This window comes from Chiloscyllium plagiosum, chromosome 9 (genome assembly GCF_004010195.1).
Source record: "Chiloscyllium plagiosum isolate BGI_BamShark_2017 chromosome 9, ASM401019v2, whole genome shotgun sequence".
Taxonomy (NCBI): Eukaryota; Metazoa; Chordata; class Chondrichthyes; order Orectolobiformes; family Hemiscylliidae; genus Chiloscyllium; species Chiloscyllium plagiosum.
The window spans coordinates 62,739,675-62,755,100 of record NC_057718.1 but is presented as its reverse complement, the minus strand read 5'-3'; the positions used below and the strand labels follow the sequence as shown (position 1 = coordinate 62,755,100).

General features: G+C 40.6%; 1 protein-coding gene across 5 annotated transcripts in view; it reads left to right on the top strand.

Annotated features, from left to right (window-relative positions):
• Positions 1-15,426, top strand: part of usp34 (ubiquitin specific peptidase 34) — a 371,687-nt gene that overhangs the window by 303,712 nt on the left and 52,549 nt on the right. For all 5 annotated transcript variants that reach the window (XM_043696074.1, XM_043696076.1, XM_043696075.1 and 2 more), the window contains 5 exons: positions 3,436-3,540; positions 3,648-3,692; positions 4,235-4,339; positions 4,919-5,066; positions 5,794-6,428. In XM_043696074.1, coding sequence (XP_043552009.1) covers positions 3,436-3,540; positions 3,648-3,692; positions 4,235-4,339; positions 4,919-5,066; positions 5,794-6,428 — 1,038 coding nt within the window. The remainder of the gene's footprint in view (positions 1-3,435; positions 3,541-3,647; positions 3,693-4,234; positions 4,340-4,918; positions 5,067-5,793; positions 6,429-15,426) is intronic.

The following is a 15,426-nucleotide window of genomic DNA, read 5'->3' as shown; positions in this document are numbered from 1 at the left end:
ACACCAAACTAGTTAGAGTTTATCAACTTCTGGCATGGATGGAAGATTAGCTGACTAACAGAAGGCAGACAGTGGGGATAAAGGAGACTTTTTCAGGATGGCAGCTAGTGACCGCAACAGAGGTCAATGTTGAGACCACATTGCTTATGTTAGACATTAATGATTTGGACAAAGGGACTGAGGATAACGTTGCTAGGTTTGCAGGTGAGGCGCAGATAAGTGGAGGGACTGGTAGTAGTGAGGAGACTGCAGACGTAACTTGGACAGGGCAGGAGAGTGGGCAAAGAAATGACAGATGGAATACCATGTGGGAAAGTGTGAAGTTATGCACTTTATTAGGAACAATAGAAGTGTACACTCCTTTCTAAATGAGGAAAGGCTTTGGAAGTCTGAAGCGCAAAGGGACTTGGGAGTCTTAGCTCAGGATTTTCTTAATGTTAACACGCAGGTTCATTTGGCATTTAGGAATGTGAATGCAATGCTAGTATTCATTTCATGAGGGGTCGAATACTAAAGCAGGGATGTGCTGCTGAGGCTGTATAAGGCTCTGATCAGATTGAATTTGGAATATTGAGAGCAGTTTTGGGTCTCAAATCTTAAAAAGGATTTGTTGGCAGTAGAGGGGATTCAGAGGAGGTTTGCAAGAAGGATTGCAGGGATGAAGGGCTTGTCATAAGAGAAGTGATTGGGGACTCTTGACTCTACTTGATGAAGTTTAGAAGGCTGAGGTGAGGTGTGGGGAGGATCTCACGGAATACGGAGTCCTGCCCAGAGTAGAAATAGAGATACTTCCACTAATATGAGAAACTAGAACCTGGGGGCACAGCCTCAGATTGAAGGGACAACCCTTTGAAACTGTGATGAGGAGGAATTTCTTTAGCCAGAGGGTGGTGAATCTATGTAATGCTGTGTTGGCCAAATCATTGAATGTATTTAAGACAGTGATAGGTCCTTAATTAGAAAGGGAATTAAAGGTTAAAAGAGGAGAATGGGTATGAGAAACCTTTCAGCCATGATCAATTGTTGGAGCAGTTCCGTTGGGCCACGTGGCTTAATTCTGCTCCTGTGTTGTTGACCAAAGACCTTGGAGTGCAATATCCGTGGCCTCGTGTTCAAATAAGGAGACCTGTCTCTGGAACTAGATTCATGGAATCATAGCTTACAAACAGCAACCAGACAACAGCATTACCATCCCTGTTTGTCCTTTCCCATTAGCAGCACAGTAAGAGAGAGTCGTGAGGGAATCATCATTAGTAACCTTAACATTTGACGGTGGCCCCAATGAAATTTCATGGCATCAAGTCAAATTCAAGCAAATCGCACAATGCCAGGTTATAGTCCAACAGGTTTACTTGGAGGCGTTAGCTTTCGAAGTGCTGCTTCTTCATCAGGTGTTTGTGGAGCAGAAACATACAACACAGAATTTATAGCAAGAGAAGTGCAGTGTCATAAAGTGTCATATTAAACAAATTTAGCTTTGATCTTTTAGAACAATCATGTTTCAGTTCCTTCATACGTAAATCCCAGAAGTTTGTTAAAGTTACATTCTCAAAAAAGCTTTTAACAATAGGTGCCATCTCAGCTCAAATAATATATTGAAGGTGTGAAGTTAAAGTCTATCTGTGTCCCAATGTTGGGTCACACTGATTCTATTTGTAAAGTGGGATTTACAGAATTTTACATGGATGATGCAGTTTTTGAGCAAAATAAGGTGTAATTCTGCAAGTACAAGTTTAATTAAATTAAAATAAATTAAATTATATATTAATGAATCTAAACTAGCAAAACCATTCTAAAAGGTGAAAGACTTAATCTAAGTTTGTTTAATATATTTCAGCCGCATGACACTGTAAGCTTTTCCTATAAATTCTGTGTCTTATGGTCCTGCTGCACATCCACCTGATGAAGGAGCAGTGCTGCAAAACCAAGTGCTTCCAAATAAACCTGTTGGACTATAACTTGGTGTTATGTGATTTTTAACTTAACTATTTAGTGTACATGTTTTGGACTATTATTCAATGGTTGTTTGTAGTTTTAAATAATTGAATACAGTAAATGAATTTAATACTTTAATCTTACGATCTTTCTTTGCCCTAACCAGTGCCCTAATTTACTGATTAACAAATACAAGTCACTTGCCTGCTTAGGTAATTAATACCATTAGATCTTGCCCCCAAGTCTTGTCTCGTGCTCTCTTTCCAACTGCTGCTTATTTAAAAACAAACAGTAATATCATCTTGTCCTTTACTCATCAAATACCCAAATTTATTACTGCATAACATCATGGCTGAAAACTGATTTCCTAGTGATCATCATACAACTCTAAATAATTTCGACAGTTGATAAAGAAATGTTGGATGTATTGTCTAGATTTTCCAAATTAATTCATACTACCATTAAAACATTCTGTTTAAAAGTTGTCCCTCCTGTTCATTGAAAAAAAACTTTCTTTCATTTACTAACTAATGGAAGGATGGGATCAAATGAAATTCTTTTTAATGTTGTATTGTTCCCTGAAAACTTCGGGCAAAACTTGTGCACATCTAATGCATCCTCGGCAGGAGAAGCTGGGATGTGGAGTACAGTATAATGGGGTGGGAATATGTGTAATAGAAAGCACATCACTTTCCAGACTTAGTTGCGATTAAGTCTGGGTGGAGCAGTCAAGAACAGCATTTCCTCTCAGAGGACAATTAATGTCCCTAAGTAATCAGTTACAGGCCTTGTCCCATCTCCATACCTCCTGGAAACTAGCAAAAGATCCATAGGAAGTCACTCTCCTGCCCTTTACAGTGAGCTGATCTAATCAATGTGACCAGTGATCACATCTTGGAGCTCCAGGGATGATCTTTAGCATCTGGATGACAGCAATATCTGCAGTGGGCACCTTTTCTGGCCTCTGTTCTCCTAACAGAGACATCCGCTATATAGGGGAGTTTTATGCCAAAAATATTCCCCTGCAGAATTTAGTAATGACGGAAGCCTGCAATTGGAATTCTATTCCAACAGTGTTCCCAGAAAAGACTGCAGCTAGGTTGTCACTGCCTCTCCAGCCAGTAGACTGGCCAAATTTCATCCTTAAAATGTTCTTTTATTAGATCTACTGTGCAAAAGTTTGTCAGTTTCACATTTGGGCTAATAAATATTAAAATGTGCATGTTAGCATCATCTATATAATGAAATATGTTTTCACATTTTAAATGATGCAAAATTAGCGATTTCTAGGAGACTTACTTGATCTTTATATTGTGTTGACCCTGTACTGAAAATGGGTCTTTATTATATTTGTTTTTGTCTCAAGATGTGCATTTTAGGACATGTGTCAAAAATGCTTTGTTCATTGGTAGTTATTTGAAATTTTGCTGCTGTCTATCACTGGATGCTGCCTATTTATTGCCCTTTTCTGATAGTTGTTATTCTGGTTGTTTTTCTCAGGGTTTCCCATTTTTGTTTCAACATATCCGAGACGGTATTAACATCAGACAGACATGCAATTTGATCTTCAGCCTCTGCCGTTATAACAATCGCCTTTCAGAACACGTATGCATATTTGGGACCACTGCTTTTATTTGAATAGATATTTGTTATAGGGCTGGGGGAGAAATTTACAAATGTTTTTAAATACCGTTCTCTCTTTGTGTGTTTAGATTGTGTCCATGCTATTCACATCAATAGCAAAGCTGACTCCTGAGGTATGTCTGTTGTATTGTTGTATTTCTTGACTTTGAGAAAAAGTGCTACAGCTTCTTCACAGCATCTTATGTTTTATTTGTCAAGTATACTGTTTCTCCTGAAGGCGATAATCTGTAGGCCTCTTGTGTGCTACTAGCCTTTCAGTCCTTGCCCAAGTGGATTTTATTTACACACATTGTGAGCTCTTATAATATAGTATGGCAGCAAGCTAAACCAGTTCTTGATGTCACCTGACATTCAATTTTGAATATGTGATCTAAATAGCAAATTAATACTTAGTCCAGTTTTTCACATCTTAATTCAGGCTTTTCTTGAGGTCAATTGTAATGCCCTACCACCAGTCTGACTAAAATGAACAAATGTCCCATAGATCACAGATTGAATTTTCCATATTTATGTGGTTCAGATTCTTGAGTGCCTCAGAATGCTGATGTATTGAGAGTAAAACAGTCTCCTGGTCACTTAAGTTTTGCAGCAAAGGGATCTTTTAATCAAATGCATTATTCATCTATAAACACTGTATACTTCATATTATTTCTAGGCCGCACAGCCTTTCTTTAAACTGCTTTCTATGTTGATGGAGTTTGCTGGCGGACCACCTGGAATGCCTCCATTTGCATCTTGCATTCTTCAAAGAATTTGGGAGGTATGAGTAAAAAACTAATTTGGTAAAATGTATTGCAAAAATGTAAATTTTAAGGTGTTTGTTGTGGTTCTGTTCGCCGAGCTAGAAGTTTTTGTTGCAAACGTTTCGTCCTTTGGCTAGGCGACATCATCAGTGCTTGGGAGCCTCCTGCGAAGTGCTTCTTTGAAAGAAGCACTTCGCAGGAGGCTCCCAAGCACTGATGATGTCGCCTAGCCAGGGGACAAAACGTTTGCAACAAAAACTTCCAGCTCGGCGAACAGAACCACAACAACGAGCACCCGAGCTACAAATCTTCGCACAAACTTTAAGGTGTTTAATTTTCACAAAGTATGGAATTTGTAGAACTGAATTTATTTTTTTCAGAAATGTTATGGTTGATTTAATAGCTATATTGAAGCACACAATTATTCACAATATATTTTGGTTTCGGTATGAGTTAAGTACGTAATTGCAGAGTTTCAAGCAAATGAAAGTTCTTTTCGTAATTGAATACTGACAGTTGCACTATCTATTGGAAGAGTTCAAATTGTGTTTTAGGTTATTAAGACAATTAACACGTGTTCTCTTCTGTTTGATTAGGTTATTGAATATAATCCTTCTCAGTGCTTAGATTGGCTGGCAATGCAAACACCTCGCAATAAGCTAGCTCATAGCTGGGTACTCCAAAACATGGAGAACTGGGTGGAGCGTTTTTTGTTGGCACACAACTACCCTCGAGTCAGAACATGTAAGTCGGTGCTAGATATATGTTTTAATGTTCTAGTTTGTAATTGAATGTTTTTGAAATTTTGTGCCTTTCCATCGTTAACCACACTTTCACTGGTCTTTGGTAAAATAGCGTGGAATGCAATGGTTGCCTATGTGGCCTTATTTAATATTTATTTTATTCCGTGCCAAGGTTCTTGTTTTTGAATAATAAATCAGTGGCTCAGTTCATAGTAATATTGTTCTGAGTCAGATGATTGTGTGTTCAGATCTCCGGTACTTGAAACACAAAGGTCAGGGCTGATACTCTGGTGCTGTACCGTAGGAAGTATACCATTTAACAGATGTGATGTTAAAACTGAAGCTCTGTCTGCTCATACAGGTGGATGTAAAAGTTCCCATGGCATTATTTCAAAGAGGAGTACAGTAGTAGTTATCTCAATATCCTGGATAATATTTATCACTCAATCAAACTGTTGATTTGACCATTGTCGAATTCATAATTGTGGGAGTTTCCTGCATACACATTCGCTATCCTTTTTTCTACATCAGTGAACTATACTCTGAAAAGTACTTTGTTGGCTGGAAAGTAATATGGCTTGACCTGTGCTTGTGATAAATCTATCTGAAAACAAGTCTTTTTTTTTTTGCTTTAAAGAGTCACGAAGTGATAACTGTATCACAATCACTGTGTGTAGCTAAATATTGTGATCCATTATATTGATTGTAATTTTGTTCATTCCTTACAGCTGCAGCTTACCTTTTGGTTTCTCTCATTCCAAGCAATTCTTTCCGTCAGATGTTCCGATCAACACGTTCTTTGCATAATCCTACTCGTGATTTACCTCTTAGTCCAGACACTACTGTTGTCCTCCATCAGGTGTACAATATTCTTCTGGGTCTACTTTCAAGAGCCAAATTATATGTTGATGCTGCTGTCCATGGCACCACAAAATTAGTTCCTTATTTTAGCTTCATGACGTACTGTTTGGTCTCGAAGACTGAGAAGCTGATGTTCTCTAGTTACTTCATGGACCTCTGGAATCTCTTCCAGCCTAAGCTGTCTGAACCTGCTATTGCAACAAACCACAATAAACAGGCACTGCTCATCTTCTGGTACAATGTATGTGTGGATTGCCCAGAAAATGTGCGATTCATTGTACAGAATCCTATAGTGACAAAAAACATTGCTTTTAATTACATCTTGGCTGATCACGACGACCAAGATGTTGTTCTCTTTAACCGAGGGATGCTACCAGCATATTATGGAATTTTACGCCTGTGTTGTGAACAATCCTCTGCTTTCACACGGCAGTTAGCTTCTCATCAGAATATTCAATGGGCTTTCAAAAATCTAACACCTCATGCAAGCCAGTACCCAGCGGTAAGTGTTTTGTATCAATTTACTAGTTCTCAGCCTAGCTGGACTTCATGTATTTCAGTAAGCAGAATTTGCTGTTCTTGGAAGTGTTGCATAACATAATCTAGTAGAAAGTGCATTAGAACAGTCCTGCATGCTGGATCTCTAATACAAACATAAGATTCATTTTTGAAGTCGTATATGATTTTTTATGACCAGTATGTGTATTTGTTATATATTTTTTTAACATGTTATTAATGTAGCACAGGTGGAACTCATGTATTTTTGATTTTTTGAATCTAAACCAGCAGCTTTCTGACATAATTGTGCAATAAGTTAAACTTCTAATGCTTTATTAATATAAGTTGTTTGTTAAACCAAATTCTAAAATAATTTGCCCATCACAATGGACATCTTTGACATTTGTTTACACTTGACGTTAATAAATTGATATGACCTATACGTACATTATTAAGAGACCAATAATGTTTTTAAAAGAAGGGAAACTCCACAATATCAATGGAAAAAATCCCAATGGACAACATTTTACTTTTTAAAACTTTTATTATAGCAAACTAACTAAAATCAACATAATTCAAACATTAATTAACAAATGAGGAATACCTGAAGAAGGACTTATGCCCGAAACGTCGATTCTCCTGTTCCTTGGATGCTGCCTGACCTGCTGCGCTTTTCCAGCAACACATTTTCAATACTTAAAATTTTTGCCTTGAGCACAATAAAATACTCTATGTACTTACATAATGTACTTGCATTACTACTTGCACAGATGTATTATCGCACATGTGATTTTAGTCTTTCCAGTCTGCCTCCATTTTGTATGATATTGCACTTCTCATGCAATTATTTTGGCTGTTGTGGTTCTGTTCGCCGAGCTGGAAATTTTTGTTGCAAACGTTTCGTCCCCTGTCGAGGTGACATCCTCAGTGCTTGGGAGCCTCCTGTGAAGCGCTTCTGTGGTGTTTCCTCCGGCATTTATAGTGGCCTGTCCCTGCCGCTTCCGGTTGTCAGTTTCAGCTGTTCGCTGTAGTGGCCGGTATATTGGGTCCAGGTCGATGTGTTTGTTGATGGAGTTTGTGGATGAGTGCCATGTGTCTAGGAATTCCCTGGCTGTTCTCTGTTTGGCTTGCCCTATAATGGTAGTGTTGTCCCAGTCGAATTCATGTTGCTTGTCGTCTGCATGTGTGGCTACTAAGGATAGCTGGTCGTGTCGTTTCGTGGCTAGTTGATGTTCATGGATGCGGATCGTTAGCTGTCTTCCTGTTTGTCCTATATAGTGTTTTGTGCAGTCCTTGCATGGGATTTTGTACACTACATGAACATCCATGAACATCAACTAGCCACGAAACGACACGACCAGCTATCCTTAGTAGCCACACACGCAGACGACAAGCAACATGATTTCGATTGGGACAACACTACCGTTATAGGGCAAGCCAAACAAAGAACAGCCAGGGAATTCCTAGAAGCATGGCACTCATGACGAAACGTTTGCAACAAAAATTTCCAGCTCGGCGAACAGAACCACAACAACGAGAACCCGAGCTACAAATCTTCACCCAAACTTTGAATTATTTTGGCTTTTGAGTCATATTCACAAGCAGATCTATTCCGTCCAGAAGTCCCTGGATACATTGCCACTGACAAGGAACAAATTATGAACCTGTCTCATTCTGGTCACAGCTGTCTCAATGATGCAAAGTCACTAGAGACTCCCCTCACTGACCCCTTTAAATGATCTGCTCGGCTCTGTCAGCACTTCAAAAGAAATAATTCATAATTTCTTACTCTTCCTGCTTTCAGTGTTCTGTCTCTTCCAAATTTATAACATAGAAAGTAATACTCTCTCTGATGTGATCTCCGAAACATCATTCACGACCAGGAACTGTTGAAAGACTAACTAAGCTAAAACTGTTGCATTCAGAGTGAGGTATTTGTTGTTTTCTAAACGTTTGAATTGCCAGGCATTTGGATTGACTACCTGCAAAAGAAAACAGACAAAACCCAATCCCATGGCAGTGGAGTTTTATTTACCCTTTTGCTTCTTAGCAGCTCAACCCTTTGAGAACTCTAGGTCAATGAGCATTTCTTTGAACCTAATTAACCTTTTAAAGCTTCCCAGTCCATTTTGTCTATTAAAAGTAAAAGAAACACAGGCTTTCCCAGCACATGGTAATTACAATTGGAAAAATAGTATCACGTTTTATTCTGACTTTTTGTACTTATCAAGAGGTTGGATGCCAATATTAAGAAATTGAACACTTTCTGGCATCCATTTTCGGCAAGTTCTAGGGTATGTTCTAGGGTCATATTTAATAAAATCACATAACAAGTTACTTTGCTTCCACTGCTTCCATTTTTATACTTATTTAAACCTGGGATATGAACATCATTGGCAGAACAATGTCTATTGTCAGTCCCCAATTGCCCTTGAGAAAATTTGGAGAGTGATACCAAATCCTCTATTGGGGGATAGGGACATGGACTTCCTACAGGAGGCTGAGAGGTGACCTTATAGAGGTTTATAAAATCACAAGGGGCACGGATAGGGTAAATATACATGATCTTTTCCTTGAAGTGGGGGAGTCTAGAACGAGAGGGCATAGATTTAGAGTGAGAGGGGCAAAATTTAAAAGGACAGGATGTACATGTATTTGGAAAGGCAAGGACTGATTAGGGATAGTCAACATGGCTTTGTGCGTGGGAAATCATGTCTCACAAACTTGATTGAGTTTTTTGAAGAAGTAACAAAGAGGATTGATGAGGGCAGAGCAGTAGATGTGATCTATATGGACTTCAATAAGGTGTTCGACAAGGTTCCAATGGGAAACTGATTAGCAAGGTTAGATCTCATGGAATATAGGGAGAACTAGCCATTTGGATACAGAACTGGCTCAAAGTTAGAAGACAGAGGGTGGTGATGGAGGGTTGTTTTTCAGGCTGGAGGTCTGTAACCAGTGAAGTGCCACAAGGATCAGTGCTGGGTCCTCTACTTTTTGTCATTTACATAAATGATTTGGATGCGAGCATAAGAGGTACAGTTAGTAAGTTTGCAGATGACACCAAAATTGGAGGTGTAGTTGGCAGCAAAGAGGGTTACCTCAGAATACAACAGGATCTGGACCAGATGGGCCAACGGGCTGAGAAGTGGCAGATGGAGTTTAATTCAAATAAATGCGAGGTGTCCCATTTTGGGAAAGCAAATCTTAGCAGGACTTACACTTAATGGTAAGGTCCTAGGGAGTGATGCTGAACAAAGAGACCTTGGAGTGCAGGTTCATAACCCCTTGAAAGTGGAGTCGCAGGTAGATAGGATAGTGAAGAAGGCGTTTGGTATGCTTTCCTTTATTGGCCAGAGTATTGAGTACAGGAGTTGGGAGGCCATTGTTGGAATATTGCGTGCAATTCTGGTCTCCTTCCTATCGGAAAGATGTTGTGAAACTTGAAAGGGTTCAGAAAAGATTTACAAGGATGTTGCCAGGGTTGGAGGATTTGAGCTATAGTGAGAGGCTGAACAGGCTGGGACTGTTTTCCCTGGAGCGTCGGAGGCTGAGGGGTGACCTTATAGAGGTTTACAAAATTATGAGGAGCATGGATAGGATAAATAGACAAAGTCTTTTCCCTGTGAAAATAGATAAGCCCCTGGGCCAGATGGGATTTATCCTAAGATTCTCTGGGAAACCAGGGAAGACATTGCAGAGCCTTTGACTTCGATCTTTATGTCGTCATTGTCTACAGCAATAGTGCTAGAAGACTGGAGGAGAGCAAATGTTATTCCCTTGTTCACGAAGGAGAGTAGAGACAATACTGGTAATTATAGACCAGTGAGCCTTACTTCTGTTGTGGGTAAAGTGTTGGAAAAGGTTATAAGAGATAGGATTTATAATCATCTAGAGAGGAATAGGTTGATTAGGTATAGTCAACAGGTTTGTGAAGGGTAGGTCATGCCTCACAAACCTTATTGAGATCTTTGAGAAGGTGACCAAACAGGTGGATGAGGATAAAGCGGTTGATGTGATGTATATGGATTTCAGTCAGGCATTTGCTAAGGTTCCCCACGGTATGCTATTGCACAAAATATGGAAGCATGGGATTGAGGGCGATTTAGCAGTTTGGCTCAGAGATTGTCTAGCTGAAAGAAGACTAGGGGTGGTGGTTGATGGGAAATGTTCATCCTGGAGTTCAGTTACTAGTGCCATACCACAAGGATCTTTTTGCAGCCACTGCTGTTTGTCATTTTTATAAATGACCTGTATGAGGGCATGAAGGATGTGTTATTAAGTTTGCGCATGACACTAAAGCTAGTGGAATTGTGGATAGTGCTGAAGAATGTTGCAGATTACAGAAGGACATTGATAAGCTGCAGAGCTAGGTTGAGATGTGGCAAATGGAATTTAACGTGGTAAAGCATGAGGTGATTCACTTTTGAAAGAGCAACAAGAATCAAGAGTACTGGGCTAATGGTAAGATTCTTGGTAGCGTAGATGAGCAGAGAGATCTGTGTCCATGTATGTAGATCCCTGAAAGTTGCCACCCAGGTTGATAGGTTTGTTAAGAAGGCATATGGTGAGTTAACTTTTATTGGTAGAGGGATTGAGTTTCGAAACGACGAGGTTATGCAGCAGTTGTACAAAACTATGGTGTGGCCGCACTTAGAGTATTGTGTACAGTTCTGGTCACCGTATTATAGTAAGGATGTTGAAGCTTTGGAAAGGATTCAGAGGAGGTTTACTAGGATGTTGCCTGGTATGGAGGGAAGGTCTTATGAGGAAACGCTGAGGTCACATCTTGAATCAGATGAGCCAATGGGCTGAGAAGTGGCAGATGGAGTTTAACTTAGATAAATGCGAGGTGCTGCATTTTGGGGAGGCAAATCTTAGCAGGACTTGTATATTTAATGGTAAGGTCCTAGGGAGTGTTGCTGAGCAAAGAGACTTTACAGTGCAGGTTCATAGCTCCTTGAAAGTGGAGTCGCAGGTAGATAGGATAGTGAAGAAGGCACTTGGTATGCTTGCTTTTATTGGTCAGTGTTGAGTACAGGAGTTGGGAGGTCATGTTGCGAATGTACATGATATTGGTTAGGCCACTGTTGGAATATTGCATGCAATTCTGGTCTGTTTCCAATCGGAAAGATGTTGTGAATCTTGAAAGGGTTCAGAAAAGATTTACAAGATGTTGCCAGGGTTGGAGGATTTGAGCTATAGGGAGAGGTTAAATAGGTTAGGGCTATTTTCCCTGGAGCATCGGAGGCTGAGGGGTGACCTTATAGAGGTTTATAAAGTCATGAGGGATAATGGATAGAGTAAATAGACAAAGTCTTTCCCCTGGAGTGGAGAAGTCCAGAACTAGAGGGCTTAGGTTTAGGGTAGAGAGAAAAAAATATAAAAGAGACCTAAAGAGCATCTTTTTCATGCAAAGGATGATGCATGTGTGGAATGGGCTGCCAGAGGAAGTGATGGAGGCTAGTACAATTGCAACATTTAAAAGACATCTGGATGGTATCTGAATAGGAAGCGTTAGGAGGGATATGGGTCGAGTGCTGGCAGGTGGGACTAGATTGGGTTGGGATATTTGGTCGGCATGGATGAGTTGGACCGAAGAGTCTGTTTCCATGCTCTACATCTCTATGACTCTGACTTGAGGCTGTTTTCACTAGAGAGAAGGTTGAGAGGTGACTCCATTGAGACATATTAGTTACTCAGAGGGTTCAATAGGGTGGACAGTGAGAGCCTGTTTTCCTTGGATGGTGATGGCTAACACGAGAGGACACTGTTTTAAATTGGTGGGTGATAGATATAGGACAGATGTCAGAGATAGTTTCTTTACTCGGAGAGTAGTAGGGGCGTGGAACGCACTGCCTGCAACAGTAGTAGACTCGCCAACTTTAAGGGCATTTAAGTGATCATTGGATAAATGTCTGGATGACGATGAAAGAGTGTAGGATAGATGGGCTTCACATTGGTTCCACAGATCGACGCAACATCAAAGGCCAAAGAGCCTGTACTGTTCAATGTTCTATGGAGGCAGAAATAAGTGATCTTTATGGTAATGGTTGATAGTACCTCAGAATGGGGTCAAATAAGATGCTGAAGTTGTTAGACGGCTGATTCTACCCAAGATTGATTAGAGAGGGTGAATTTAGAACGTAATGGGAATATCAAAGTATAAGTTATCCATGAATTTTCAGAACTGTTATGGCAGCAGACAACATTTGGGCCATCATGTCTGCAATGGCTCTGTGAGTATTATGACTTGGTAACTTTCTCATACCTTTACCTGATAATTATTTGAATAGAAACAAATGTACAGAATTATCTAATGGTCTCTTGACTATCGAATCTGCCTCCACCACATTTCTAGGCAGTGCATTCAAAATGTTAACTACTCCCTGCGTGAAACCGCTTTTTTTCGTGGACTGCATTCACTTTGTTAACAAATTCCTTTAAATCTCTGTCCTTTCATTCTCAATCCTTTCATAAGTGGGAACGATTACTCCCTCTCTACTCTGTCCAGGCACCTCATAATTTTGAAAACTACAATCAGATTTCCAAGGAAAACTTCTGCGGTGTACCTTCACATCAGAAGTTTTATCTGTGGAACCACCCTGGTAAATCTCTTTATCTTCTCTCCAATGTATTCACATGCCTTCTGAAGCACCCAGAACTGCACACACTTCTGTAGCTGAGGTCTAGCTAATGTATTATCCAAATTTAGCATAACCTGCTTGCTGTTGTACTCTACTTCGTAAATGGTAAAAGATTGAACAGAATTGATGTCCAAAAGGACCTAGGTGTCCTTGTTCATAAGTTACTGAAAATGAGCATACAGGGGCAACAAACCATTTGGAGAGAAATTATGTGTCAGTCTTTATCACAAGAGGTTCCTAAACAGCAGCAAATAAGTCTTGCTTCAGTTGGAAAGGACATTGTGAGACCACACCTGGAGTAATGTGTTCAGTTCTTGCCCTCCTTACTGAAGGAAGGATATATTTACCATAGATGGAGTTCAGCAGAGGTCGATCAGATTGATTTCTAGGATGGTGGGACTGCCTTGCGAGGAGCGATGAGGAGACTAGACTTGTTTTCTCTGAAGTTTAGAATAGTGAAAGACATTCTCATAGAATCCTACAAAATTCTTAAAGGGACAGACAACAATTACCGAAAGAATGTATCCATTGGCTGCAGAGTCTGGAATTGGAGAGACTGAATTTAAAAAAAAACATATAAGACTGAAATGAATAGAACTTCTTCACTCAGAGGTTGGCAGATCTTTGAAATTTTCTACTCCAGAGGATTTTGAAAGCTCAGACATTAAGGAAGGGAGTGATGAATTTCTAGTTTCTAATGACTTCAAGGAATATGGAGATAGCGAAGGGGATGTGACTATGGCATTGAGGTAGATGTTCAGTTATGATCTGGATTGGTGAAGCAAGCTCAAGGGGCTGAATGACCTGCTGCTCCTGTGTACTTCTGCTCCAATCAGTTATGAACAGCTCTCTCCACCTGTTGCTAATTTTTAATGAGTTACTTGACCAATGGACGCATGCTTTGATAGATTGAATTCAGTCCTATTTTGATCTAAAACTTTATGAATTATATTTGGCTAAAAGATACTTTTGTAAGGGAATTGAATATGTTGTGGCAATATAATACAGTCAGTATCAACTAGGTAGGTACTAGTTGAAGGAAGCTGAAAATGTGTTGCTGGAAAAGCGCAGCAGGTCAGGCAGCATCCACGGAGCAGGAGAATCGACGTTTCGGGCATGAGCCCTTCTTCAGGAAGGAAGGAAGAAAAAGATAGAGGTTTACAAAGAACAAAGAAAATTTATAGCCCAGGAACAGGCCCTTCGGCCCTCCAAGCCTGAGCTGATCCAAATGTACCATCTAAACCTGTTGGTCAATTCCTAAGCATCTATATCCCTCTGCTCCCCATCTACTCATGCATCTGTCCAGACGCATCTTCAATGAATCTACCATGCCTGCCTCTACCACCTCTTTTGGCAACGCATTCCAAACACCCACCACTCTCTGTCAGAAGTACTTGCCACGTGTATCCCCCTTAAACTTTCCACCTCTCACCTTGAAAACGTGACTGCTCGTTATTGAATCCTTCACCCTGGGAGAAAGCTTGTCTTTGTCCACCCTGTCTATACCCTTCATGATTTTGTAAACCTCAATCAGGTCCCCCCCCTCAATCTCCTTTTTTCTAATGAAAACAAACCTAACCTACTCAACCTTCTTCATAGCTAGCACCTTCCATACTAGGCAACATTCTCGTAAACCTTCTCTGTACCCTCTCCAAAGCATCCACATCCTTTTGGTAATGTGGCGACCAGAACTGTACACAGTATTCTAAATGCAGCCAAACCAATGTCTTGTACAATTTTAACATGATCTGCCAGCTCTTATACTCAATACCCCGTCCGATGAAGGCAAGCATACTCTATGCCTTCTTGACCACTCTACCCACCTGTGCAGCAACCTTCAGGGTACAATGGACCTGCACTCCCAGATCTCTCTGCCCATCAACGTTTCCCAAGGCTCTTCCATTCTTTGGGAGAAAGTGAGGACTGAAGATGCTGGAGATCAGAGCTGAAAAATGTGTTGCTGGAAAAGCACAGCAGGTCAGGCAGCATCCAAGGAGCAGGAGAATCTACGTTTCGGGCATAAGCCCTTCTTCAGGAATGAGGCAGGTGTGCCAAGCAGGCTTAGATAAAAGGTAGGGAGGAGGGACTTGGGGGAGGGGCATTGGGAATGCTATAGGTGGAAGGAGGTTAAGGTGAGGGTGATAGGCAGGTGGGGGCGGAGAGGTCGGGAAGAAGATTGCAGGTCAAGAAGGCGGTGCTGAGTCCGAGGGTTGAGACTGAGATAAGGTGGGGAGAGGGGAAATGAGGAAGCTGGAGAAATCTGCATTCATCCCTTGTGGTTGGAGGGTTCCTAGGCGGAAGATGAGGCGCTCTTCCTCCAGGTGTCGTGTTGCCATGGTCTGGCGATGGAGGAGG